At 35.9% G+C, this 27,883-nt stretch overlaps 1 protein-coding gene across 3 annotated transcripts in view; it reads right to left on the bottom strand.

Annotated features, from left to right (window-relative positions):
• Positions 1 to 27,883, bottom strand: part of RFX3 (regulatory factor X3) — a 276,215-nt gene that overhangs the window by 22,435 nt on the left and 225,897 nt on the right. For all 3 annotated transcript variants that reach the window (XM_045504958.2, XM_010967889.3, XM_045504959.2), the window contains 6 exons: positions 27,181 to 27,296; positions 26,589 to 26,743; positions 22,533 to 22,630; positions 19,401 to 19,550; positions 13,114 to 13,322; positions 6,647 to 6,800 (listed from right to left, as the gene is read on the bottom strand). In XM_045504958.2, the coding sequence (XP_045360914.1) occupies positions 6,647 to 6,800; positions 13,114 to 13,322; positions 19,401 to 19,550; positions 22,533 to 22,630; positions 26,589 to 26,743; positions 27,181 to 27,296 (882 nt within the window). The remainder of the gene's footprint in view (positions 1 to 6,646; positions 6,801 to 13,113; positions 13,323 to 19,400; positions 19,551 to 22,532; positions 22,631 to 26,588; positions 26,744 to 27,180; positions 27,297 to 27,883) is intronic.

Below are 27,883 nucleotides of genomic sequence, written 5' to 3'. Positions count from 1 at the left end.
TTAATCTACACCAGAGATTCGTTCACACCCAGCTGACTCGGAGGTCGGGGCTACCAGGCTAACTATTTTCTAAGCAAAGAGCCCACTGGTGGACTTTGCTGAAGAGGACAGTGTGTTGAGTTTTCTTTGCTGATATCCACAGCGACCACTTTAGTTCCTGAAAAATGTTAAGAAATCCGGAACTTCTATCTTCTTCTCTTTTCCCACTTTCAAACTCTTTCGAAAGACTAATCTCTAATTGGCAAGCACCTGTGAAAACCCAACTTCATACAGCGGTTCTCTGAAATACTGACAGGCACAGTCTGAAGACAGGGGGCAATTCTTGGTCTAGGGGTTTTATTTTACAGATACAGAAATCCAGTATGGCCATCATGGAATTGAAAAGTCCTGTAAGTTGGTAGTCTGTCTTTCCATCATTCTTTTGTACTTCCTTGAATGAGTATTTCTCGGGCACCTATTGTGGGACTGTGTTGAGACCACAGCTATAAGTAAAAAAACTGCATTCCCTGAAGGGCTGCAAGGAGAGGTTAGAGCCCAGAGCAAGCAAGGAAGGAAATCAAGCAGAGGAAGCTGATGAGCAGGGATCCCAGAGGGAACAGGCTGTAGCCCTGGGCTGCTGAGTCCATGAGTGCTTTTCTCAAATGCCAGGAGAGTAAGGAAAAGAATGGCAAACCAGGAAAGAGGAGGGAAAAAATGGGAGAGCGTCTGCAGAACTAACTCTTGGGAACTGGAGGATGACAGTGCAGAAGAGTAGCCTCCCATGTCTCTCCTCCAGGGGGTCACTTTCATCATTTATTTTTAAGTTGTTAAATTGTGCTAATGCAGAGGAGCAGATTTACAGCTAAAAGCAACTGCAAACTCTAAAAACATAATTTTGATTTAGGTCTGATCTGTGGGTGGGTACGGAGGAGCTGAAGGGTGTAATTTGTTGTTGTTGTTGTTTTCTGGCAGATTTAGTTTTCCAATTGCATTTGCGTAGACTAATACTCTATTTAGTTTGCATATTCAAAATGTCTACTAACAAAAAGTAGAGAGGGGAAGGGTGGTAGGACTATCAAGATGCATCCTGCAAAGCAGAGGAAGGCAGCCCTGGAACAAAATAATGAAAGCTTACACGTCAGGCATCTGGTTTGTGTGTGACTGTAAGTGTGCATGCTTTTGAGGGAGTTGTAAAGCACAGATAAAAATAAATTAGTCCCCATTCTGAAACTGCCTAAAAACAATTTATATGGTGAAAATTAAAATGTGGATTGAACCCACTTGGCTATTTGGAGTGAGACAGCCCAGCTTCTCCAGTCAGCTCTCCCACCTGCTAGTTCTGATGTTGGGCAACTTTCAACCTCTGTTTTCCTTACTGATGAGCTGGTGACACTAACACATCCCTTGCAATGTTTCGGCAAATATTAAGTAAGAATGTAAAACACTTTAGCACAGTAACTGCCACAAGGCCAGTCCTCAATTAGAAAAATATTAATAAGCAATAAGCTTTATTGTAAATAATAAATAATTTATGACAAGTATTCATTATACTTTCTAAGTTACTACTGTTCCAAGATGTCATTTTTTTTCTGCAAATGACTTTAACTTGTGATATGAGTCTTCTCTTTTAAAATATTCTGTAAGAAGTCAAGGTACGTTTTCAGTGTATTCTTTAGTTGCACTAGAAAAATGCTCACTGAAATTTGTTTTTCATTAATTTGATTTTACCTTAAGCATCCACGCTTATTTACAGATGTTGTACTTCTATCAAATGGAACTTTTCACTCAACGTTTATCCTAAAACCTTGCCTGTAAATTATTATTGCTCTTCTCCAGGTTTTAGGTTTTGAAGAGTTTTTTCCTTTCACTTTGAGTGCACCGATTTTGATGAATTGAAGACATTTTTCTTTTAATGGTAAATCCTTAAGGTTCTTCAATTATTTTCCCTAAAAATATTACTAAAATGTTTTCTTTTTAATATTGATATTCACAACTGAGCAATTAAAGCATCTTTTGGTTCCTATTTTTTATTTCAAAAAGTTGGTTATATAGGTGGCTTAGATATAATAAATATAATTAAATTATGATATGGGGAGGTGGGTATGGCTCAGCAGTAGAGCACATGCTTAGCATGTGCAAGGTCCTGGGTTCAATCCCCAGCGCCTTCACTAAAAAAAATTATAATAAAGAATTTAAATATATTTAAAGGATTAAATATAAAAATGTGTCACAGAAAATCATTTTATGAAGCACTCAACATTTCCAGATTCAGTGAATATATTAACAGATTATGTATATTTTAAAGAAATAAACTATGCCATAAACTTCCAAATATATTCCAAATAGCCATAAAATCCAAATAACAGGATATATTTCTGCTTAATTCTTCTATATATTTCTGCTTAATTTTTCTTGTCAAAGCTGCACAGAAATCCTTATGATTTTTAAAATTTAACAGGTGTGCAAACAGATGCAACTTGTTTATTTTATTCCTGCTCTTAAAATTTTACCAGTGCCAGAAAGTCTATGGGCATATTTATAATATTTAAAGAAAAATTTTAAAAATCACATATATTTTAGCAGTAAATAAATTCTGTTTCCTTTTTATCATCTAGGCAAAAAATAATACTACTGAACTCTGGAACTGCAAACGCCTTAAATGACTTACTAGTCAGTGTTAATGTAGTAGCAGGCTGGCATACAGAAGAAAACTCGTGGTTACGATGCTGTTCCATTACATGGTAGCCTTCATTTCAGCAGTTGAAATGACAGTGCTACAGGGAATGCAAAAATAAAACTTTATATGTTGTACACTGGGTTTATCTATAAAACGATGTACTGGTCTCTCTTGCCTGCTCAAATAACGTAAATAATGCTAATTTAAAAACTCATTTATTGAATTCACATTAATGAAAAGATATATTAATTGTCCTTAAGTTACTATAAAAGGGAAACCTCTCCCCTTGCTTCTGGATCTACTGAGCTGTCTGACACCTCCTCCAGATACAGCACCTGTAAAGGTAAAACAAATGTCCAGCAAAGTTTGTGACTATTTCTCAGCTTTCTCCTCACTTATTTCTCAGTTACTCTTACTGCAATCTCACCCCATCCTGCAGCTGGTAATAAGCGTGGCCAAGTAACAGCAAGGGCTTTGGTGCCAGGTGATTTGGTTTCAGAACCTGATTTTACAACCTAGTAGCTGTGTGACTGTGTGTGCCTGTTACTTGGTGGCTCTGTGTCTGTAAAGTAGGTTAAAAATAATATTCACTCATTAAGTGAATAGTAGTCTTTAAGTATTCCCATATCTCTTTAACTGTTCTTTATAGCTCTTATCAGCATGTGTAGCTATGTAGTTATTTGAACATTTAATAAATGTGTCCCCTACTAAAATGTAAGCTCCTTGAATGTAGCATCAAAATCCATTTGTTCATCACTATATTCTAAATATTATAGTGTTCTGGTCTAGAGTATATACATAAGAAATGCTTCTTAAATAAGTGAATAAATTAATTTCAGAGATAAGTATGAGATTCAACATGAGTGAACGTGATGTGCCCAAGATTGTACCACCAGAGATGATGGAACTATAAGTAGAATTCAAAGTCCTCTATTATTTCCAGGCAATAAATCTTCAGTTAAACTGATCATACAAAGAACCATGCAATTATTATGTGTAGGTTCTAGAATGAAAAATAAAAGTAGAAATCAGAGAGAAAAGGAGCATTTAAGATAGTGTGGGGGAAATTAGGCCTCTCTGAGGGACTGACAGCTAAGACATAAAGGAGTTAGAATGGGCAAGGAGAGTCAGGCAGAGGGTTCCAGATAAAAGAACCATTTACACAGTGCTCCAGTGATGAGAAAAGCTTGGTGAAAAAGAACAGAGAAAAGACCACTGTGATTACAACAGAAGGAGTCAGAGGAGTGAGTTCAGGTTGATCAGAGAGGCAGAGCCAGACCTTGTGGACCAAGGAAAGACTTGTGCCTTAACTAACAGAAGAGAAAGCCTCGAAAGAGTTTTAAGTGGGGATAACAATCAGGTTTGCATTTTTTTTGCAGGATGATATTGACTGCACTATGGAGGGGTTGGGGAAGAGCAGACAGTAACTGGTTGGATATGAAGGTCAAGGTAGAAAGATAAGTAAAGATGATGCTCATGTATCCAGCACGAGTAACAGGGAGGGTACCATTTACTAAGAAAGGACCAGCAGCAAACAAATCAAGAGCTTAATTTCATTAAGTGTATAATAAATTCTCAATAAATAGTAACAATTATTATTGTTTTTGTGGTTGTTATTGCAGATGATTGAAAACTGCTTGCTGCAATAGAGGGTGATGATGATTTTTATGGATTTCATTGGGTTTTGGCCGGAGGTGTTGCTCCTATTGCGTGCACAGGCACTTTAGACTTGCTGGGAAAAGGAAGTTACCTAAGGAGCTGAGAACGCAACTGAGGGTAGACACGTGAAAGCCTTTTTTTCACTTCCAGTCTTATTTCTCAGGTAAGCTTAGGATATCAGGTGAGGGACACGTGAGAAAACAGCCGTCCTGTCTCTGGAATTTCCTTCTCCTTTCCCCAATAATCAAGAAGTTTTAGACACGGTAATATGACCATAGCCAACAGGTCTATAACGGCCATTTGGTCTATGAGGCATCAATGGTTTATGGGGAGATTAAACCTGTGAAGTAAGCGTTACTTGGCCTGGGCTGCACAATGGATTAGCACAGACAGCTCGAAGGATTTTCCTATGGGTAAGGGGATAGCAAGCAAAGAATTCAAGAGGTGTGCTGAGATCTTTGATCTCAGAGAAGGTTTTTTATCTTATTTTCTGATCTAGATTTTACTTATATCATACATTTGAATTATGTAGCAATCGGCCATATTCATTTCCATTGCTTACACAGAGCAAAAAAGAATGCCCATTAGAAAGACTGGTTGGCCGTACTGACTATGTAAGACCATTTTAATGCTGGTGAGCCAGTACTGCCTGTCCAAGCACATGAGGAGGCCACTATGCCTGCACACTGTGTCACTGGCTTATGACCACTGCCTTTGTTCCACAGAGAGGCAAGGGACACAGAGTCCATGCATCAGGATTAGCCACACGGTGTTAATGGGAATCCCTGTTATCATTATCCTGGTCATCCTGTTAAAGAAGTCCTGGAGCATGAGGAAGTTGTCAAACGTGTTATACCACAAGCATGTCATCATAAGCATGTCATCTCAGAAGTTTTGAATGCTGAATTAAGAAATTTTATAGTATTGAAATCTACTTGCCAACTGGATATTTTGCAACCAGGCATCTATAGAAAAAAATAAGGAAAGAGGCATAGAGGGGAAGTCAAATTTAAGAAAAGTCCAGATTGTTTTGATTGCATGAGGTCCTACCTGTAATTTGAAAGCCACAGTGAATCTTGCTTAATCTCACCCGTGTATAATTGGCATCATTTAAACACAATCACCATTAAGAAGCATTATACAAACACATATAGATCAGCATACAGCAAGGGATTTTAAAGAAGAGGGAAAGAAGAATATTCTGAGTAAGTTTCACATATACCTTATTTATATTACAATACTTATAAAGGTCCTTAAGATATTTTAATATATATTTATTTGTAACTCTATTATCATATTTATTAAACTAGGAAAAGCATATAACATTTTTTACTTTTCAAAATTCAAATAAGCATATACATAGACCTTAAAATGAACACGCCTTCTTTACTGCTTTGGGTGAGTACCTTGTAACATTGCCTAACCTGGTGTGATCCAGCAAAACCTGACCCACGTCAATACAACAAAGTCAGCCAGGGCTGAATCACATGAGTTTGTGCATTTATCCCTCATTATATTAACCAACCCTTGTGTATAGTAACTTCAGAGTTTTAGCTTTTCAACATGTTGAAAATATGACATTTTGACGCTATCCAGAAACTATGAGGAAGAGAATATTTTTCCTACATCTTTAGTAATTAGGAGCATGGGTATGAAAATCAGCCTGAATATTCGAAACAGGTCTCCACAGCTTGCTAGCTATGTGATGATTTAACCTCCCTATGCCTGAGCTTTCTTGTACCTCAGATACTCATCTGTAAAACAGGATAGTGTAGCACCTATCTTACAGAGTTGCTCTAAGTGTTAATGCTTTATTACACATAAGGGACTTAGGACTGTGTTTGGCATATAGTAAATGCCCCCAGAATGTTCGCTATCATCTTCATCATAATTGTTATTCTCCTTCTGAAATAGAATCATTCATTTTGTTCTTGAGCACTTGGAAAAAGTCTACAAAAATACATATTTAAATTTTCCTTCTGTATTTCCAGCACTTAGCCTTATCAGAAACAACAATCTTTCTTATTTTCTAGTTAATAAGGATTTTTTTAGTCCAGTGATTCTCAAGCTTTTCTTTTACATACACACCTTTATAGCATATTGAAACATCCATGAACTTTCACATGAAACTTCAGAATCTTTTTATTGAGAAAATACATATGAACAGAGGGATTTAAGAACCCCCTGCCATAACTACAAAGGCCCTCTGGGGTCCAACAGTCATTGGTTAGGAACCATTGCTGTAATCAATAATTAACATACTTAGATTAAAATAAAATTCAGGTTTTTAAAGAAAGCCCTGTGAGTCAGAGCTCTTTCAACCTCTCTTACCTCACCCATGACCGCTATAGGGGTCTCTCCTGTTGCCTGGGCAACACGATGTTCTACTAAGTAGAACATATACTCATCGTAGAGTAGACGGATCAGGTGGAAGGAGCCAAAGCTAGCAGCACTGCGTAAGGTTAAGTCCCGAATAACCATTGAGCTGTTCCAAGAGAAAAGACATACATGCAGCCAATATTAGTGGCTAGGATTCAAGATCAATCTACTTTTTCTCCTAAAAGAAGTCAGAGGTCTAAAAGGTCGGTATAGATAGCACACAACCTGCCATGGAGTGATTTCACTATGGAAAACAGCTGGCTCATCTCTTTCAGCAGGATGGTACAGACGTCACCCTCACTGAGACTTGAATAGCTCCTTTTTAGAGCTAGACAGATATGCACTGGGGAAAAACCATTTTACTATCATGGCAAGTCTGCTGACTCTATTAAAATTCACAGATGGGTCAGAATTGAATAAAAAAGATTTTTGGAAGGCTAACAACTCATCAGCACCGAAAAAAAAAGCAATTCAAAGTGAAAGTCTTGATGATGGGTAAACACTGTGTTACCATCTCTCAATGATGATGTCCTCTGGAGTAACTTTGGGAAAAACATGTATTCGTGCCTGAGCAAGTTTACAAAATATACTAAGCACTGTACCCAGATGTGGCAAAGTAGAATGTGTACAGGGATCCCTGCTAGCTCTGTTGGAAGACAAATTTATTAAGTGATTCTAGTTTCTCACTGATTTCCATAAAATTAAGGTGACTCTTCTATTAGAAATAGCATAATAAAATCAACTAAGAAATGCATATCTTTGAAAAATGTGAATGTTTATTTACAAAATATCAAAATCTGAACAATATCATTAATAAAATACTAACAGTACACTCCATTATACTCAAAGTGGAAGTGAGTCAAAATGAAACTCTGGCCTCACTGAAGACATGTCAGTTATTAATCTTGTCCATGCAATTCCAATCTCTTGAATATTTCCAACTTGTTAGAGTGGAATGTGTGTGTGTGTGTGTTTCTCCTCACTTTCATTTAGTGGCCTTTTCTAGAGATTTCTGGCCTACACAAATTCAAACTGCCATTATATTCTCAGATAGGAGGAGGAGATAGAATCTCAAACGTATGGGCTGATATTCCAAAGCTTGATTTTGCAATGAAGAAATGTAAAATGCCAGGCAGATGGAAAAACAGGAGAATGTACTTTTATTTCCCGTTTCCTTTCCAGCCTTATTTATATAGAAGCTGCTAACACATCATTGTACATGACAGATCGCTGTACATCTGAAACCCTGAAGCCCTGGACTCTGATTCTGGCTCATCATTAACTCACTGTCAGTCTCAAACAAATCACTTCCCTGAGACTGTCTTTCCTTTTGGGTGAAAATAAAAGCAGTATTTTTGGTCTAAATCTTTAATGTGATTATCTAAAGGATCACATGGGTTAAAGGTTGTGAAATAAACTTAGGAATAAACAGAACAAGACTCGAATATAAGCGACTGTGAGTCCAACACACAGAACTGGAGGAGCCGAGCCTCTCAGTCTCATCTGGTTACGACAGCAAGAACAAGGGTCACTGAGTGATGGCGGCAGAGGGCCTCTCACTTGTGTGCATCTACTTACTAAAAGGAAAAAAAGCATGCATTTGGAGTTAGACCTGTGTTGACCACTATGTGATCTTGATTGTGAGCATGTCATTCAACATTTTAAAGTTCAGGACTGGCCTGAGAATCACATGAGATAATTAATATACGTGCGATCTTAAGAAAACTACCAATTACGATACTGCTACGTGTGTTAGAGTTGATAATACCCTTATTATCCTAAAAAGCAGTACTAGTGAATGGTTCCTTAGAGTCAAACACCTTAATGAATACCTTCAGTTTAGAACTCTATAATCACTAAAGATAAATGAATACTTCCATTTATATGTCAAAGCTATAAAGACAAAATGCTGTTTATAATTCAATGCATGCTTTTCCTTAAATTCAGTGACACACTACTTATTTGTAAAAAATAATCACTACAAATTTAATAGCTATTTGAAATTAAACACTTTTTTCCCTAAGGTAAAATTTTAAAAGGCAGAGAATTCTCCACTTAAAAAAGCTAAAGCAAAAACAACAAAAAGAAATAACAATAAAACATTGTCTAACATTTTTACACATACATCCAAACTTGATCATGTGAAGTAAATAATTTTGAAAAATAAAGTAACAAAGGAGTAGAATAGTCACTCTTAATTACGTATCTCCTCCTGAAGAAAGACAGCAGATATTTAAAATATAGCCTGGAGAAGACAAGTGGCTAACAAATATACAAATACGACTAATCTTATACAAAATTGAAAGAAATGCAAATTAAAGTAAGATACCACATATCATCTATTACACTATAAGAAATTAAAAGATCAGTGTTGAAGAGGGTAAGGGAAAAAGAACTCTTTCTCATTTACAGTTTCTGTAAGCATAAATCCACAAAAGTTCTATGGAGGGAAATTTGGCAATACATGTCAAAATTTAAAATGCACAAATCCTTTGACCTAGCAATTCTAATTCCCGAACTTTACATAAATGACCAAAGACAGTTTTAACTGCAGCAATATTTACACTAGTAAGACAACAGGGGGCAATACTAAATATCCATTGTAGGATACTGAGTATAAAAAATATGGTTCATTCATATATGAACATTTATACACATTGGGATCTGGAGGACTAGCAGCTGGACCACGTAGGGTCTCACAGGCCATGATATGGCCTTTGGATTTTATTCTAGGTGTTTGGAAACTTTTGGACAGTTGGGCAATCACCTTATTTCAGCATAAAGTGTACATATAATACTACATTCTGTTGGAAAAAGAAAAAAAAAGTGTGCAGACCTTCCATTATAATATCTAGTTATTTAAAAAAAAACTCATAAGCATGCTATGAAATTACTGTCATATGTTAAGAAAAGAATCAGTTGAATTCTATTATTAATGCTATGTCTACTTTATGCTATGTGTGTTGGGCTTCTGCCCTACAAGCCAAGTATCAAATGACACAATTTATCGTTTAATTGCAAACCTATTGTCTGATTCAGACTTCTCTGTGTTGCAAAATTGACTCCACTGAATTTCATGTTGCTAAGTTACCATGAATTCAACTCCTTTTAAAATCAGAGTTATAAATGTTAATTATTTTATAACGGATGGGAAATACCTTTGTGTATTTATCTTTTTATCTCCTGGTGTGGAAACTGAAACATCTACCCAAAAACATGATACTCAGTCCACCTCCTCATGTCTTTGGGGATACATCACATCCTTCCTAAGAAGAATCACACCTGTGATTCCCTCTGTGAACTCTCTTCTCAAATAGTGCTTACAGTTAACTTTGAAAGAGTATTACTTTTTGGAAGACATATATTGTTCACTTGTAGGCAAACTAGGTTCCCTGTGCTCCCTTTCAAGTCACTGTATCAAAGCTATAAATTTCATTCTTTAAAAATGGGGTACTTGGTTGACCCTCAGGGTGGCCCTGTGGAATGCTGTGTTCTGTTATCCACAAAACACACAAGCTGGGAAATGGCCCATTTAACTTCTGCATTTCTGCCCAAGAAAGGCGGTGATATTTTCTTCCACCTCCCAGGGAGCCAGCAGCAACCATTCAAAGCCAGGTTAGGCAAGGAGAGACCCCCTTCACCCCGATTTGGAGCAGAGGGTGTTTGCAGCAATATGTCAACTGATGCTGTCATGATTCTCTGCAGTCCGTTTCCTTATTTGTATGCACGTAAATACACACAGAAAATTTTAGAAATTATGACATTAACCAACTTCAGAATACGCAGGGTTGGTGTATGTGACTGCCAAATTCTTATGACAAAGCCAAAAATATTTTTAAAAAATACTCTGTAATTCTCTTCTCTGGTAGTTGGTGACTATAGCTTTCATTACTCAATATGTTCTTGTGCCTCGGTGAAGAAAAAAAAACAGGTCAGATTTTATAGGCTCTCAAGTTTCTAAGCTATTGACTTCGCCTACCAGCAGGAGGTATGCATCTCTCTGAATATGACTTTCCCTCTGTGGCCCTGAACTGTATGCCTTCAAGACTTTTTGAAATGAAAATAATAACCATAATCGTGTCTAATAATAACAAGCCAATTATCCCCAACTCACGGAGGACAGAGGGCAGGCAAGTGATGATCTACTGGGTTTGTACATTTCTGCAGAGAACAAGAACTACAAGTAAGTAGTTTTCTCTTCTTTCAAGATACCTGCAACAGATCTCTGTGGATACAAAGGCTCCAGGGGTGTATTTCTAAAATGATACCAACTAAATACAGGTAGAAAAATACTCAGAAAGGAGTAAGGGCAAGTCTGACGTAACAACATAAGAAAGCAGTAAGAAGCAGAAGAACCCCTGCTTTTTCTGATGTAGAGGATGCACTCTGCTTCTGGTCATACAGGTTTTGGAACAATAGCTAGTGTAACTTCTGTTTCATCATTCATGAAGCACACATACCATCTATATGATTTTCTGGGGGAAAATAAATGAAATCAACTTGTAAGCAAATGAGAAAATATCTGAAATCTTCCTAAGAAATGTTCCCAAATTAAACTTTTGAATTCTACTATTACTACTACTATTGCTCCATCTACTTTGAGGATACTGTGATAATGTTTTCCAAATGTTTCCCATTTATTAAAGGAAAACATATCATCAATACATTTTTCATTGACATCCAGATCTAAACCTAGGACTGGCTTTACTGAAGCATACCAGTGGGTCACAGAGTTAGCACCTTAATAAGGTGCTTCTCAAATCATGTGGGATAAAGGTATTAAATATATGAGAGACAGAACTGGGGAATTATTCCATTCCCCAAACAAAAACAAAACAACAACATAATACCGGCAGGCTTTCTTTCACTGTATTGACCCTGAGCTAGACCCTAGGAAACTATTTTCAGGATGTAAGGATAATTTAACTCCTAGCTAAACATACACAGTGAATCTACAGCTCTACTTCAGTTTAACAAATAAGAATTAAACCAAATCAGTGGAGAAAGAAAGAAGTCACAATAAAAACCAAGCAACTACCATCATAACTGAAAGTCAGGTTCCATCTTTATAAAGGTGGTTAAAACAAGATGAAAATTCTGTAATTTGGACTTAACTGGGTTCACAAGCACTACTAGTTTCTAAACTCTGCTGCTTCTTTGTATACCTTCTCTCCTACCACTCACCAAAGCAGATGTCCCGACAGTGTACCCACAGCCACAGTCAGTGATACGGCCTGCGGTCACCACTTTCTGATATGCGCATGGTTACATAGGAACTAAACTGAGGACTGCCTAAACCTCAAAGCAGATACGGCTTTTACGCCCAAGCCAGTGGAGCCACCATTATATAAAGAAGCAAAAAAATGAACTCCCATCACAAGAATAAATGCTGGGATCAAAAATATAACTTATTTAACTTATCTTACAAAATGGAATTCCATGTGTCAATTCTGTATATGCCAACGTACAAGGTTCTGTTTTTAACTCTTGGAGCAGACCTATGGTCAACAACTCATCCCAGCATTTGATATCATATATCAAATAGTCTTTTATCTTCTGAGGTTCTGCTATGTCTACAAAAACAAAACGTTTATATCTGTATTATTTTAGTCAAAAAGTAATTCATTTTGTACCGTCTACTAGATTACTGGATATTAAACTGGCTCCGTGTTAGAATCACCAGGAGCCAGCTTTTTGAGGAAAAAATTTCTGATTACCCCTACTCCTAATCACTACTTCCTAACCACCATGATTTTGATTCAGTAGGTTTGGGGAAGTACCTAGGAGTTTTGCTTTGTCTTTTAGACTAGTTCCGAGATGTAGCAAGGTTTGAAAACAACTGTAATGGATCAAATTAAGAAATTAACTAGGTGGGTCTCCGTATGCATCTGAATCATCTGGATAATATTTTAAAAGGCACAGATTACTGGGCCTCCCCTCCACGGTTTCTGATTCAGGTAGTTTTGGGGGAGGGATCTGAGAACATGCATTTCTAATGTGTTGCCAAGCAATAGTGATGCTCCTGGTCTAGGGAACTGCAGTTTGAGAATCACTGAACTAGAGAATGATAAGAGGAGTGGTGGTACGGCCTCAAGAAAGAAGCCTAAATAATGCATGTTTGCCAGAGGGAGGACTGCAGCCCTTTTGTCACTGTTACTGAACGTATTATCTAGACTGGAACCTTCGATGTTCCCATCTGAGAACTTCCAGGGCTTTGAGTAAGAGGCTTTCTTTTTCTAGCAGAATTTTTATTTCCCTAAGCCTCCTGGTACAATTCCATGAAGGTGTAATCATGAGTTGAGTTGAAGATAATCACAACAGGGAGTTTCTGCAAACTAAAGTCTTCACTCGTTTCGTTTCTTTCTTTCTGAGAAGCACTTGCACACATAACTGCAGAAGAGGAGGAACTGAGCTGATACCTGTAGAAAGACCATTTTAGCAGAAATTGCCTGGCAGCTTTAGGAAAACTGGGTCTTCCTTCGTAGGGTTTCAGTGCTTGCATCATGACATTGTCAAGCCAGGCGGCCCACTGCTCCAGGGTGCTCTGCTGCTGAAGAGTCATCTTGAAGTCTGTTTCTAGTCTCTGAACCATGTTGTCATCACACTGGCACACCCAGGAGGCCTGCTCCTGGGACAGTACACAGAAGGCAAAGGAAAAGTTCAACCCAGCATCTTTTCATTCAATGTCAGTACACAAACTGTATGTATGCATGGGAAATTTTTACTGAAAGCTTCAAACAATTAAATGAATTAAGAAAATGAACAGAGAGTGGGGGTAGGGGAGGATATAGCTCAGTGGTAAAGCCCATGCTTAGCAGGCATGAGGTCCTGGTTCAATCCCCAGTACCTCCATTTAAAAAATAAATAAATCTAATGACTTCCCCCACCAAAATAAATAAATAAAAGAAAAAAGAAAATGAATGACTACTTGTCACTTGTTAAGGAAACTAACATTGCCCTTGTGCCTGAAAAAATGACGTGACAAAAAAGCCATGACTTGGTTTTTCTACACTAGCTGGTCTGTGTGAAAAACTAAAATATATGATTACTTAAGAAAAATAGGAGCCTGAACCTACAGTATGCAGGCTCTTTCTCTCTCTTTAGCTTTTATACTCTCTCTTTTTACTCCCAATCAGATAAAACTTTAAAGCCAATTCATTTGAAAAGATTTAGTGTAAGTCAGATGGATAAATAGATTCAATTGGCCAAAAGTGGTCCCTCCGGATTAAAACAGAAACAAACACTGAATGGTCTGAGGTAGAACCATATGCTGCATGAGGTTTATGGATTGGGAACTGAAGTCTCATGGGCTATCAAGGCAAGGCTATGAATGCAAATTAATTCACAGAACCGAAAACAACAACAGCAACAACAACAAAAATCATTTCGAGAAAATGCAGACATGTTACCTGCCAAGAAATGTGATTACTATAGCTCTCCTTCTGGTTCTGATTGGAAACTTTCATGTTTGGTGTTGGCAAAGAAAATAGGAACTTTCAAAGTTAATTTTCAGTGGTTGTCATACATTTTATAATGTTTCTAGTGCAATGTTGTCTTTTAGGATGAAAGAATCCTACACTCTCAAGGTCAGAATAGAAACTATTTGGTAATATAACATTGACTGAGGGCATGGATTTTAATATAGGGCCTCAATCAACTAAATGACTTCAAGCAATTCATTTAATCTACATGGGCCTCATTTTCCCTAAGTATAAAATTAGAGGAATGAAATGTGATAAGAATTTTTAAGCTGGGTGCATTATGTACAGGTAATATTTTCAAGATAGATTTCTGTGGAGAGGTGTCTCTGAAGGCCCTAATTCTATATCTAAAACATTGTAAACATGTGTATATTTTTCTGCAGGGTGTCTGTAGCTTTCATTCTATCTGTTCTCAGAAGACTAATGTATTCAAATTGCCCATTTCAACTGAACAAATCCGTAATCTCCACCCTCTGGTTCCAGCATCTCTCCTCACCCCACAGACTTTACCTATTCAAGAGACATTTCAACCAGAAGGTACTTCAAATACAAAATGTCCAAACTCAATTCATTTTCTCTCCAGGGAAACCCAGGGCTTCTTCTATATTCCCAGCTGATACCACCTACTATCCTTCTTTCCCTTATCTAATTAGTGATAAAGTCTTCGGGATTTTACCTCTTAAAAGTCACTTTTAAATATTTTAAGTACACTAAAATATGATTATAGAAAAACTGAAAATATAAATAAAAAGGAATATTAAAAATTCTAAAATGCCAATATTGAGAGCGAGCTACATGCTAACATATACACCTTTCAAACTCTTCACATGTAACATATAAATATATATGTACACTTATGTATATATATGTTATTTTAAAAGAAGATCATATTATATATTACACTTGATATTTGCTTAGTTTCACTTAAATATATATGATAGCTGTCTTTCCTTATAGGCAAATGAGGAACTGTATTTACTGTTCAGTGATTGAATATGCTTTAGCGCATGAATATACCATTATTTACAAAACCAATTCCATATGGTTACAATTTATGTTCATTACAATTTTTTACAATCAGAAATATGCTGGAATTAGCAATCTTGTAACTGTATCTTCACTTTCTTTTGCACTTATTTCTACATGATAGATTTATGTAATATGAATAGTTAAGATCTTTTGAAATTTACTGTTAAGTGACTCCCAGACATTTTATATCAATTGGAGAGTCTAGGAGAGTACCCAGGGGAGAATTTAGGCCTCCAGAAAATGATAGGGGAGGTTGTTTTTATTTTTTCATTAATGTCTAAGCATTTTTTAAAAAATTCTGGTAAAAAACATATAAAACTTATCATTTTAATCATTTTTAGGTGTATAGTAGAGGACTGTTAACTAATAGGCTCCTTATTGTGTAATAGATCTCTAGGACTTTCTCATCTTGCAAAACTGAAACTCTACACCCACTGTAGGAGATGTTTTTTGCTCATGTAATGACAACAGGCAGGAGGAACTTACTAGTATCCCTGGAAGAATTTATTTTCATTTCTTAACATAAATTCAAACTCACTACTTAGTAGTTAGTATTTGCCATGATAGAATGATAACCTAAAACCAAACTTAGAGAAAAAAAAGCCACGGGACATTATTCTGGCTTTTTAAATATTATATAAGTGACTTTATATTATACTTCATTTTACTACTCTCAGGACTGAAAATAGTATATACTAACAATAGTGCACATTGTAAATTTCCCCTTGTGAAGGGATTTGGCTATTTCAATTCTACACTGGAAAAAGCTAAGGATGAACATAAGAATGTTACTAATTTACAAATAAATTATACTCAAGATGATAAAGAGTCAGTAGCTTCCAAATCAGAATGATTTTAAAAACAGAAACACAAATATATGCAAAAAGTTAGGTTATCAGGTCAACTCACCCAAACCTATTTAGCCCATATTGTAAATGAAATGCTATCCATTTACACACAAAAAAATTGGAAAGCAATGCTGATGTAATGCTATCAGTTAAATAAAACAGAGAACCAATTATATCATAATAGGAAAGTCATCTTGAATGCATGAAGAAAAGATTTAATTAGAAAAGAATGAAATGGTGAAACAGATTTATGGACATCCTGAAAGAAATTTTTTAGAACTTTCAAGATCTTAGAGTACTAAAATATATACATTTACATGTAATTTTCATTGTTTCAATGAAAATTTTCTTATTACAGGAGCATCACCCTTGTAAGTGTCAGTCTTACTGAGGTTAATTGTGTAGGGGCAGGGACAACTTCCACATAAATAGGAGAGGGTGATAAAGGTGGAACGGGAGGCAGAAGGCTGAGAAAACCAGAGAACTCGGAAAACCAGGCAAAACTTGGAACAGAAAAGGAAAGAAAGAAGAGAATTTAAGACAAAATATGCCACCCTTAGAAAGAGATTACCCATTAAAACGAACAGAGTTGTGAGAAGTGAAATATAGGGAGAAATGGAGGGCACGCCACTGTGTTCATGGTCCTCTGAGGAAAAGAAAGAGGTCTTGGAGAACAGATATTTAATCGCACAGGTTTTAGCACTAGTAATTGTCATGTGGACCCAGAAAAACTTGGTAATTGAGAATAAAGGAAGAAGGGAAAAGGTAGCCTCAAAGTTGGTGAGTGGAGAATGAGTGGTAGTATAGATGTATAACTGACTTACATGCAATAATATTGCCAAAGTTGGTGTTTATAACCAGTAAGAACTCATTTCTATAATTACTTCATAGGGTTACAGACACACAACTACACAAATGAAAATAATGTTAATAGAAAATTTTAAATCTCTCCCAGATATTATTAGAAATCATTTTAAAATATATTTTGTTACTGAACTTAAAAATTACTTTTTGAAACTAGACATTGCCTTACTATTTCAACTTTTCTTAAGGTAATTTTAAACATACCTTTTCTGAATGAAGATTTGAAATAAACATTACATTATACATTTTAAGACAATACTGTATGAACCATTAACGTTCCTACTAAAATCAGTGAATGTAAAGTCCACTGAAACATGAAAAATTAATGGATTTGTAAACCTGAGACAGTTTGTTCTTGTGGAGATTATGTATTTGCATGTGTGTATGTATTTGTAAATACAGGAAAAAATATATAGAAATGTAGATTTAAGAAAAACTTTTTATACATCAGAAGTTTAAGCCCAAATTCATGAAGGTCAGAATGAATTCAACTAATTAACTATACCCTAAAATAAATCAAGCCCAAATATTACTTTTTGATATATTTTAAATGATAAAACTAGACCAGAATTGCAGATTAAAATTTCTAAGAAATGGAGTAATAATTAGTTTATCTTTAAGCAATGGCATTGTTTTTTTAAAAAAGTTTTATTGAGCTATAATTCACATAGCATGCATTTCACTCATTTAAAGTATATAATTCAATGGCTTCTTTTATTTACAGAGTAGTTTCCAAAAAGAAACCCCATACCCCTTATTTGTCACCTCCCAATCTCCTAGTCTACAGGATCTAGACAACTAACTTACTTCTTGTCTCTACAGATGTACTTATTCTGCACATTTCATTTAAATGGAATCATGCAACATATGGTCCTTTGTATCTGGTTTCTTTCACTTAGCATAATGATCATCCGTGTGGTAGCATGTATCAGAGCTTCATTTCTTTTTATTGCCTGATGACATTCCATTGTGTGGAATACCACATTTTGTTTATATATTCATCGGTCAATGGACATTTGGGTTGTTCCTATTTTTATGTGGCTAATATGAACAATGCTGTTGGAAAATCCATGAACAAGTTTTTAGATGAACATGTTTTCATTTCTCTTGATATGTACCTAGGAGTGAAACTGCCAAGTCATATGGTAACTCAATGTTTAACCATTCAAGGAACTGCCATACTGTTTTCCAAAGTGGCTGTACCATTTTACATTCCATTCACTAGTGTACAACAGTTTCAGTATTTCCACCTCCTCATCAACACTTGTACTCCATTGTCTTCTTGATAATACCCATTAGCGGTAATGAAATGTTTTAATGTGTTTTTCCCTGTTGGCTAATGAATGAGTTTTGGGGTGCTTAAATTGGGCATTTGTATATCTTCTTTGGGGAAATGTATTTGGATTTTTGACCATTTTTAACTGGGTTGTCTTTTTATTGTTGGGTTGTAATAGTTCCTTATATAGTCTAGCTATAAATTTTTTATCAGACATGATTTGCAAATTTTTTTAATTGAATTATAATCAGTTTAGAATGTTGTGTCATTTTCTGGTGTACAGCATGTTTCAGTCATACATATATATACATATATTTGTGTTCATGTTCTTTTTCATGATTTGCAAAAAATTTTTCAACACTAGAAGGTGTCATTTCACTTTCTTGATGGTCTCTAGAAGCACAAGAGTTTTAAATTTTGATTATGTTCAACTTATATCTTTTTCTTTGTTGCTTATGCTTTGAGTGAGCAATGATACTGTTTTTATAATTGGTAACAATTAGCTTCATTACTTTAGTATGTGAGATAAAATATCTGTTGTGATTCCATAATGATATTCCTAAAGTAACTATTTTGTGTGTGATCTTTAAAGTATAAATGAGTAGTTTCACTACAATGTTAAAAAATATTTCCTTCAATTGGGTGATCAAAAGACTCAAATATATTGCACCCAATTCTTTTCAAATGAACAAATATTTACCAGGCACCTATAATAAACTCTGAACTAGAGCTGTTCTTGGTTCTTTCAAGGTGGAGCACAACTAAAAATAAATTTCTCTCTGTGATATGGTGCAAAGGGCTTTACATATTACTAAATATAGAAATGATCATCTAAGATAGGTGCTATAAAAGGGGGACAGTAAAGCTGAGAGCAGTTAAGTAACCTGCCCAAGACTCCACAGCTAGTAGGTGGAAGAGTTTTATCTCTTGCCTCCCGAACTTCATGACTGTGACTGTCATTACTCCATTAGTTATTCAGCAAACCCTAGTGAATGTGTTGCTGTCTAGCACTATACATCTTAGCAGACTTGAACCACAAAACAGGAGCAGTAAAGTCATGGCTGAGTAAAACTCTCCTCTGTCAGGACTCTGTGAATATAACTGTGCATGTGTATAGATACAACTTTGAAAATATGATGATCCTAATTAAGAAGAAAAAAATTGGATACCCTTCATTAAAAGACATGTTTTGAAAAAAAGCAGAGTACCTGGACATTGGCAAAGTCGACACGGTTGAGGTCATTGAGCATCTGGTTGATCTGAGAAGTGTTCTGAAGCACTGCACGAGCTGCCTGGGCCAGGTGATTGAGCGACGTGTATCTTCGCAGAGTCTGGGCAAAGGCACTTACAGCTGCAACCTGTAAAGAAATCCAATTAAATTGGAATCTTTTTTTTTCCCCTCCAGTAAAAGAAACCACTGCAATCTTCAAATCTTTATTCCTTTGCCAAATTTTAAATGCTTCCCTCTGATACTTATTTCAAATTCATTTGGTGAGAGAGCTTACTTGTAAATTATAGCATTTAAATCTCTAAACCAAGTATTATTTTCCTTTTGAGTAGGTTGAGGTCAAGACTAAAACAAACTCCCACATTCTTCAACATCTGAGTGCAGCATTAATTAAACCGGTCTTGCAAGTAGCTACTCATCCACAGCAAGAAATTACTTAGTCGAGGAAAGTAGGAAAAGCGTTGATTTTCATTTCTTATTCTCTGCACCACAGTCAACTACAAATTAAGCAAATAAAAAAATTTTTTTTCTTTTTACTTGGAAAATAAAACTATCCAGTCCCACTTTTTAAATTGGATTAAAAAAATATACTTTGCAGAGCACTGTCATTCAGATTTGCTCTTTTTACCTTTATTTTATAGAGGTGAAATAAGAGTGGATAATTTTGGGGTGCAATAAGATCATTCGAAGCCTTTATTAGCAAATATAGAGCTAATAAACTTATCAGACACAAGCAACAAGAACAACTCTTTTTCAGAATTTGACTTCCTGTAAAAGTACTATCCAGAAAGCCTCCATTTGCCCTTCACCATCTACTTTCTATCCTTCTCCATTCTGCTCTGTGCCCAGGAAGACATTAACTGCCTCCCTACCCTTTGGATTCCAGTTGCATTTGGCCAATGAAAGGCACTGGTAGGAATCTGAAGGATGGAAGAAAGAATTGTCCAAGTATTTATTCCCTCACAATCTCTGCTCTCTCCTTTCTAAGGGGGAAAGGAGATCGCCTGATGCCAGAATCACCTGTTCCCCCTTAGACCTAGGGACAGGCAGACTTCCCCGTATTGCTAGTCCTGGGTTGCTTTACCATTCCTCCCTGGTTTTCTTAATTCTGTTCACACATTTACAAACAGACCCTTCTTAAACTCTCTTTAATTATTTCTCCTTTGGATACACCATTTGTTTCCTGCTGAGACCCTGACTGAATCAGATTATGTTGAAAGATATCAAAGATAATGCCAAAAAAAGAAAATCTAGGTAAATAGCTAAATCTCATGCTCTCATGGACACTTACATAGGAGATCTACTGAGGATTTTAACATACTTACAGGAATGTACGCAATGGTATTAAATCAGTATGGGTATGTAAGAAGCAATTAATTGAGCAGTCAGTTGGCCGAGTGATAGAAAAAGTTCACAGGCCAAAGGACGCTCCATCTTGATAGTGAGATGTTTTAGGATTATGTGGAATGTGGGGGACATTCACATACCCTCAAACAAGAATATTATACGTTTTCCCATTTCTGTGGTTTATACTAATCAAGTACATGTACCAGGAACTATGTTAAATGCCTCATACATATGACCTTGTTCAATTCTCATAAACATCCCATCAGACACATATTATGATTTAGGAAGGTTAAGTATCTTGCTCAAGGTTACACAGAAACTACGACACAGTGGTGGGAATATGAATCCAGGCATTCTGATAACAACTTTTGGTCACAACCTCATTATGCTCTTTCCATTGTTAGGGTAGATCGTTTTCACTGATTGCGCGCTCAGCTGAAAAAAGGCCACACATCTGTGAGAGAGGAAGGTGCACCATCCAGATCAACTCTGGAGATCAATGAAATAGCCAATACTGCAGCTGGACTATGACCACATTCACTTTGATGCCACTGGGGAGGGAGGTGCTTTTAGCTGTTTCAAAGTATTCTTACGACTATGACTGATTTTGCAAGTTGGAAAGCATTCTTCTGACCATCATAATTAAATAGCACCTCATTTATTTGCCCACCTCAATGCAGCACTGAGAAGAGCACTGTTGTGGAGAGTATTCTGCAATGATGGAAATGCCCCACATAGGTGCTGCCCAATATGGTAGCTACTAGCCACATGGGTTATGGTACACTTGAAATGTATCTAGTGTGACTGAGGAATCAAAATTTAAAATTTTTAAATTTAAATAGCCACATGTGGCTAGCACTACTGTGTAAACAGCACAGCTCTAAAGCAATAGTCTAAGGTGGACATACTGATTAAATGTGTCCTTCTGTAAGTTTCATGGATGGAACGTATTACTGCAAACCTTAAGCCAAAGCAGAAAACCTGAGAACCACCTGTGCCGTCACAGACGTGTCAGCTACAAGAGTTTCAACCACGCCCCACAAGCCGAAAGCCAAGGTGCACTGCTGGAGTGCAACAGTGGATACAGTCACTGACAAGAGGCCACAAAAATGTGACTTCTGGTACTAAAGTTTAGACGGAATCAGTCCAATCTGTCATGTATGTTCACAGATCAACCTAAAGTAATATGGTTAGTAGGGGACGAAGTGGAGACTAGAATCCCTATCTCTAGCTAAATAATCCACATTCCTGAAATACAGTCATCAACCGTGAGACAATTGTTCACTTTAGGAAATGATTACTTAATTCACAAAAGTGCTCTCCGGTGTTAAAAAAAAACAAAACATCCTGAAAAGCAAACGGATATTAATTTACATGAACATTTCAGAATACAATGAGTATAGTAGGAGACATTAAAAATCTAAATCTCCTTCAAATGGGAGCGATTTGAACATCCTAGGCTGTTTTCAATCTTTGCAATTAAGCAATCTGAAATACATACTTAAGAAAAAGGCTCGTAAATATACCACAGCTAAAATGTTTCTCTACTCTCTCCGAAAGGAGCATTATCAAACAACATCTCTTGTGCAAGTTTTTATTACATGCTTATAAAATACAAATATAAAAATCAATTTTAAAAGATTCTATATATTACGCTATCAATACTTTACATAACATCATTTGATAGAACAGACTGAAAATTCATAGTTCAGAACCAAAACCATCTCCTAAACACAAAAGAAAAAGCAAAGACATAAAAGTGTACCTTGGTTTGTATCATTCTCTGTGGAATATTGTTCATGGCATTGGAAAGCCAACCTTCAAGGCTTTTTGCAAAATTTCGAATGGCTTGGGTCAAGGCACCTAAATGTTAAAGAATAAAAGCAGAACGAGAAAGATACCAAAGAACATTAATCTTTACGTGAGAATAAGAGAAAACATGCAAACGACATCTGAAACTGCACAGAACTTATATTGTTCTCATTGACAAAACTGTATTTAATATTACTCCTAACTCTGAAAGAATCCGAAAATTAAATTTTGGGCTTTTTTTTTTTTCCAATATACTTATGACACTTTGTTGGGAAAGGAAAACATTCAAACATTTTTGCTTATAGCAACATATACCAGTTGTGAATATATTTATGGAATTTTCTATCTTAGACAAAACACTCTTTTCAAAACCAGCTTTGTGTTCAAAGGCTAAGTCTTCTCTTTATAAATTCTTTATCTTGGTTTTTTCCCCAAGCTCTTAACCTATTTTCATTTTAGTTAAAAAGAAAGTGATGCAAAGCTTTCTCTCTTTCTCTATGCATCTGTTTACACGAGAACATGTCAATTAGAGTAGTTATCTCTCACTCTTGTTGAAAAGTAAGGTAAAAAATTAAAATAACCTGACTTGATAATTTTGGATTACTATTCTCCATTTCACTGGCAGGTAGAGATAAAAGATCACTGTGGTAAAACTGCTGTCACAGAGACCAATATTCTTAAGATATTCCTAAAATAGTCCATTCCATACTCTTTACATATCTGTTAAAATCTGAAATAGGGATAGGTCCCAGGAGAGTAGCTTTTATGGTGGTCATAAAACAGTTAGAAGCATCTTCAGTTGTCAGGAATGACTATGACTGTTTGGCAATAAGGGGTCTGTTTACTGAGATGGCTGTATGACAGGGGACAGAATTCTTCTACTGTTCAACAAGTAATTTAATCAATAGCATTTTGCTTCATCTGTGCCCAAGGCTTCACAGGGTAGGGAGCAGTTTTAGACATTTAATAAGTAAGTGTCTGAACCACCCACAACATAAAATAAATCTCTGTGCGTTCCCTATAATGTGGGTAGGCATTACAATTGGTATTCCACTAAAAGAAACAGAGAAGTTAATTTTTGTCCAAGGCTCCCAAAAATATTAATGTCAATGATGGGGTTAAATTCCTTGGTTTTTCTTTCTGTGCTCAGATGAGTCTGACATGCTTCTTTATTACTTTTGTTAAAGCAGAGTTAGAAATAATTTAGATTATTCAGATTACTTGCAAAAGATATACATTTTACTAATCCAATAAAAAAAACAAGTAATTTTAAAAAATGATTTCTTTAAGTGGACAAATGATGGAAGAGATAGAAATGGCTAAATTTTGATTAGGAAAAACTCAAGAAGTGCAGGCTCTTAACCACGAGAATCATCTATTGGAAACATTGAGTTGGAAATTTCTTAAGAACTAATCTTTTGAAATTTCCAAAGCTTCCCACTTTAGCCAAAAAGAAAAAAGAAAGAAAGATATTTTTCTGCTGTATTATGTACTAGAACCATGGAGGGCAGGCATGAATGGAAATGAAAGAGTGAAAAAAATTAAAGACCTTTTTTGAAACTCAGTAAAATTTTGTCCAAGATTCAATTTGGCTATCTGTATTTTGTATTTTGTCTATAATTAATATAATAATTTAATCTGAAAAAACCAAGAACTGGAAAATATTACTTTAAAACATTTGATATGACTCATTTTATCTAGACAAATTTAATGCTAGAGAGATTGTAAAATAAAAAGATATGCTTTGTATGCCAAATGATTATAGGTTTTTGTACTAAATGACATGTGGGTCACCTTTAATTATAATCACAAATTGTACATTTAAGTGTTACCAGTTGAGTTCTTGTACAATTCTTTACAGTTAACTTTTTTTTCCATTTTCAGATAAATGTATTTTAGAATATAGTAGCTTCAAGCTGACTTTAAATTAGTGTGATATGCAGACTTTTTTTTTTGGCTTAAAAAAGGAATCCCATCTGGACAGTAAATGGTAGAGTGAAGTACTAGTAGCCAGGAAATAAAATTTTTAAAAATAAAATTAAGTTTGCTCTCTCTGTAGGGATTCATGTCAGATCAAATTGTGCAGATTGACTCTGGTAACTTTTTCTCATGAATGGATGGTTAGAAATGCAAAACTGTTCCAAAGCTAACTGGTCTCAACCTGCTTATGACTAATACTAAAATGCATATAATCAGAAGATAGCATTCTACACTGTATTTTAAGCTTTATTTTTGTTAAGTCTTGTTATAGAACAGGAATTAAAATTCCAAATTTATGTGGTAGGGTGGCACATTAATGTATTGTGCAATTTCAGAGAAACCATAAAACTATACTCATGTCAAAATTCCTGAAACTGAGTTATCTGAATGCAGAGACAAACTACTTGACAGAATAAATTGGTTTTTAAAATCAAAATTTACAAAAAACAAAGGTCAACTGTATTGTGTATTTAAAAATTTTAAACTCCATACATGATTGAAGTTAGGGAACTGCTGAGTTTACAAGTTAAAGTCCTGTGATACTAACATAGAAGCAACAGACTTCAGAAGTGGTTAGTGGATACTGGTGCTGTTGATTTACCTCAAAAAACAAAGTGCTCACTGACATCTTTTCTTACATCTCATGAGAGAAATTTATGTTGGTGGCAAGATGTCATAGGCTAATGAGCTACCCTATGCAACTTCTCTTAAACATCTCTAGAGATTATCACTCAGAGCACAGGGAGCAAGACAAAAACAAGGAAAATGAGATTCTGGAACATAAATCAGTAGAGAATTTACATGTTGAAGTTTTCCATGACAACAACACTCTTAATCAGTTTTTAGTCAGGAAATTAGGTGCAAATAGAGTAGAAAATATTAGCAACTTATAAAAATGTGAGACAATGGCAGCTGGATTTTTAAAAAACCAATTTCTATACAAATTTATTTATGTGTATGTGGTATTATATGTAAATGCATGTCTAAGCATATATTTTAAGGTGGTGAGGAACATATGAAATAACTCATATCTTCCAGTGTTACCTATGACATTTAAAAAAGAAAGTATAAATATATGAATGTTAGTATCTTCATCTTTTTTTTTCTACTAATCCCTATTTAAATATTTTCTGGAATAAATTAACAAGAATTGAGCGTGAACAGTGTACTTGAAGTACATGGTTGCTAATTTCACAAGCTAAAAGATTGCTTTTACCCGATTAACGTCACTGTAGAATGGAAATTCTGTCCGATTTCTTTAAAAGTCAAGGTTACTTGTACGTGCTCATAAAGATGTAGGCCTAAAATCGTTTCAACTGCCTCTAACACAAGTATCCGCAGTAGCGTTTATATTGACACTTGCAGAAAATAGCTTTGTTTGCAACAAGGTAGTTTAAAAAAGCATATCACTTAAAAAAGTAATCTAACTTATCTATGTAATTTCTATTTGCTTTGTGGTGGGAACACAATGCTTGTGCAGTTACATAGATTTCTCCCTCAAAATGTCAGTTAACCATTACTGTTAATGGAAACTGCATTTGTAGTTCTTAACATGACGTTGGTGACAAAGTAAATGCTTTTATAAAGAAATTCAACTTCAGTGGAAACCAAGATAAATTCATTTCAAATCAAAAGCAACCATGAAAGAGGCTGGTCTAGCAATTACAGATTTCAAAAATTGGGGGCCCTCTGAAGGAAATTGTGTCCTTGGGTAGAATAATTTTCACATGACTGACTGGCCTGGGAGTGTTCCTGCAATTAGTCATCCAGGCCGTCACATCTATAGGTTGTCCTTTTTTTTTTTTTTTTTTAAATCAAAAAGAAAATGAAAGATTGAAAAACAGAATTTTCCCCTTTTACTACCATTTTGTTCTAGGCTACTTTCATGCAATACTCTGTGTTGCATGTTTTCAATTTGGCAAATTTAAATGAGATTAGAATCACTCGAGTTTGCAACGTCACTGCCCAAAACTTTCTGGGTGGAATGTATGAGAACAAAAGCATCCGTACTTGTCTGCATTTAACTTACTAGGAATAGGTCTAAGGACGTCGGGGATGAGAATCTCCACCAAAGCCTGGTACATCCCATGGTCACAGTTACACATCCATTTCAGGATAGACTCATGTTTGCACAGAGTTATCAGCTTTGCTTTCGGAAGTCGACTTTCTATTTCACTCAGATTGCTGGTGTGAATAAATGTAGCAAATGAATAGATGGCAAATGAGGATAAAAAAGAAAATGGACTTTAAAAATAGTTTTAGTTTATCAAATATTACTGAGGTTAGAACTACACCACCATTGCCCTGGTGCCATACGGCTGGATATATACAACACTCCCCCAGAGCTGCCTATGCACGTTAATACTTTCTGACGGTATGAAAGGCAGATATGATACTAATTCCATGAGGATGAAACAGTTCTACCGCAGTCCCCCAAATCAATAAAAATGGGAGCTAGAATACACACGCTGAAACCTCAAGAGAGTAGTTTGTGGTTTATTTCAATCTATCCACTTAACGTTATCAGGTAAGGTTCACAACTGGTATACATATCTCTAATTCATTAGCTGTGGCGTCTACTCAGCCATGAAAATGAATTGGAAAAGCATATTGATTCTGACCTTGACTCAGTAATGGTAGTGCCGTCAGTTGGAGTAGAGGGAGAATAGCGCCAGAATGTTTGCCACAATTTTTCTATCAGGCTGAACTGAAGATTCACAACAACGTCCAATATTGCCTAAAAAACAAAATGATTATCACTATCACCTTACAAGATGTCTTACAGGGATGTGTGAGGAGAACGTACTGAAATGAGACAAACGCTAGAGACACTTCTGGGCTCATAAGTGGACATGGTGAAATTCAACTCAGTTTTGCCAGTGGAAACGGGGAAACAAGAGATTCGCTGGAAAAAAAAAAAAAAGGAGGAAAAGAATTCTTAAATGATTCAGCATGATAACTTGTATTCCTCCTAGAATGGCCTCATATTCCACCCTTACGTTTCCCTCTCTTTTCCCTCCATTTTCACACTTGCTTCCTTTACTCTTCTTCCCTTCCTTAACCCATTGCTTCCTCCTGTCTCCCTGGTTGCCAACATGATTCTCAGATCCGTTAGGGCACAGAATAGGTTCAATTCACATCAGTCCTCATTGCACTAGATGTATCCGCCAACCATAAAAGAGGGCAGAGGAAAAGGGTGTGGGGGTGCTTGTGTGTGGCAGATGGAGTTAGGGCTGAATTAGCTCTGCTTAGTGCTGCTGACCATGGGTTCTGGAGTGTTCCTAGCCAAGAAGAGGCTGGGGTAGAAGCTACAGTTTCCAGTTG

This window comes from Camelus bactrianus, chromosome 4, assembly GCF_048773025.1.
Source record: "Camelus bactrianus isolate YW-2024 breed Bactrian camel chromosome 4, ASM4877302v1, whole genome shotgun sequence".
Lineage (NCBI taxonomy): Eukaryota > Metazoa > Chordata > Mammalia > Artiodactyla > Camelidae > Camelus > Camelus bactrianus.
Note: the sequence above shows the minus strand (reverse complement) of the source record. Positions and strands in the feature narration are given on the sequence as shown.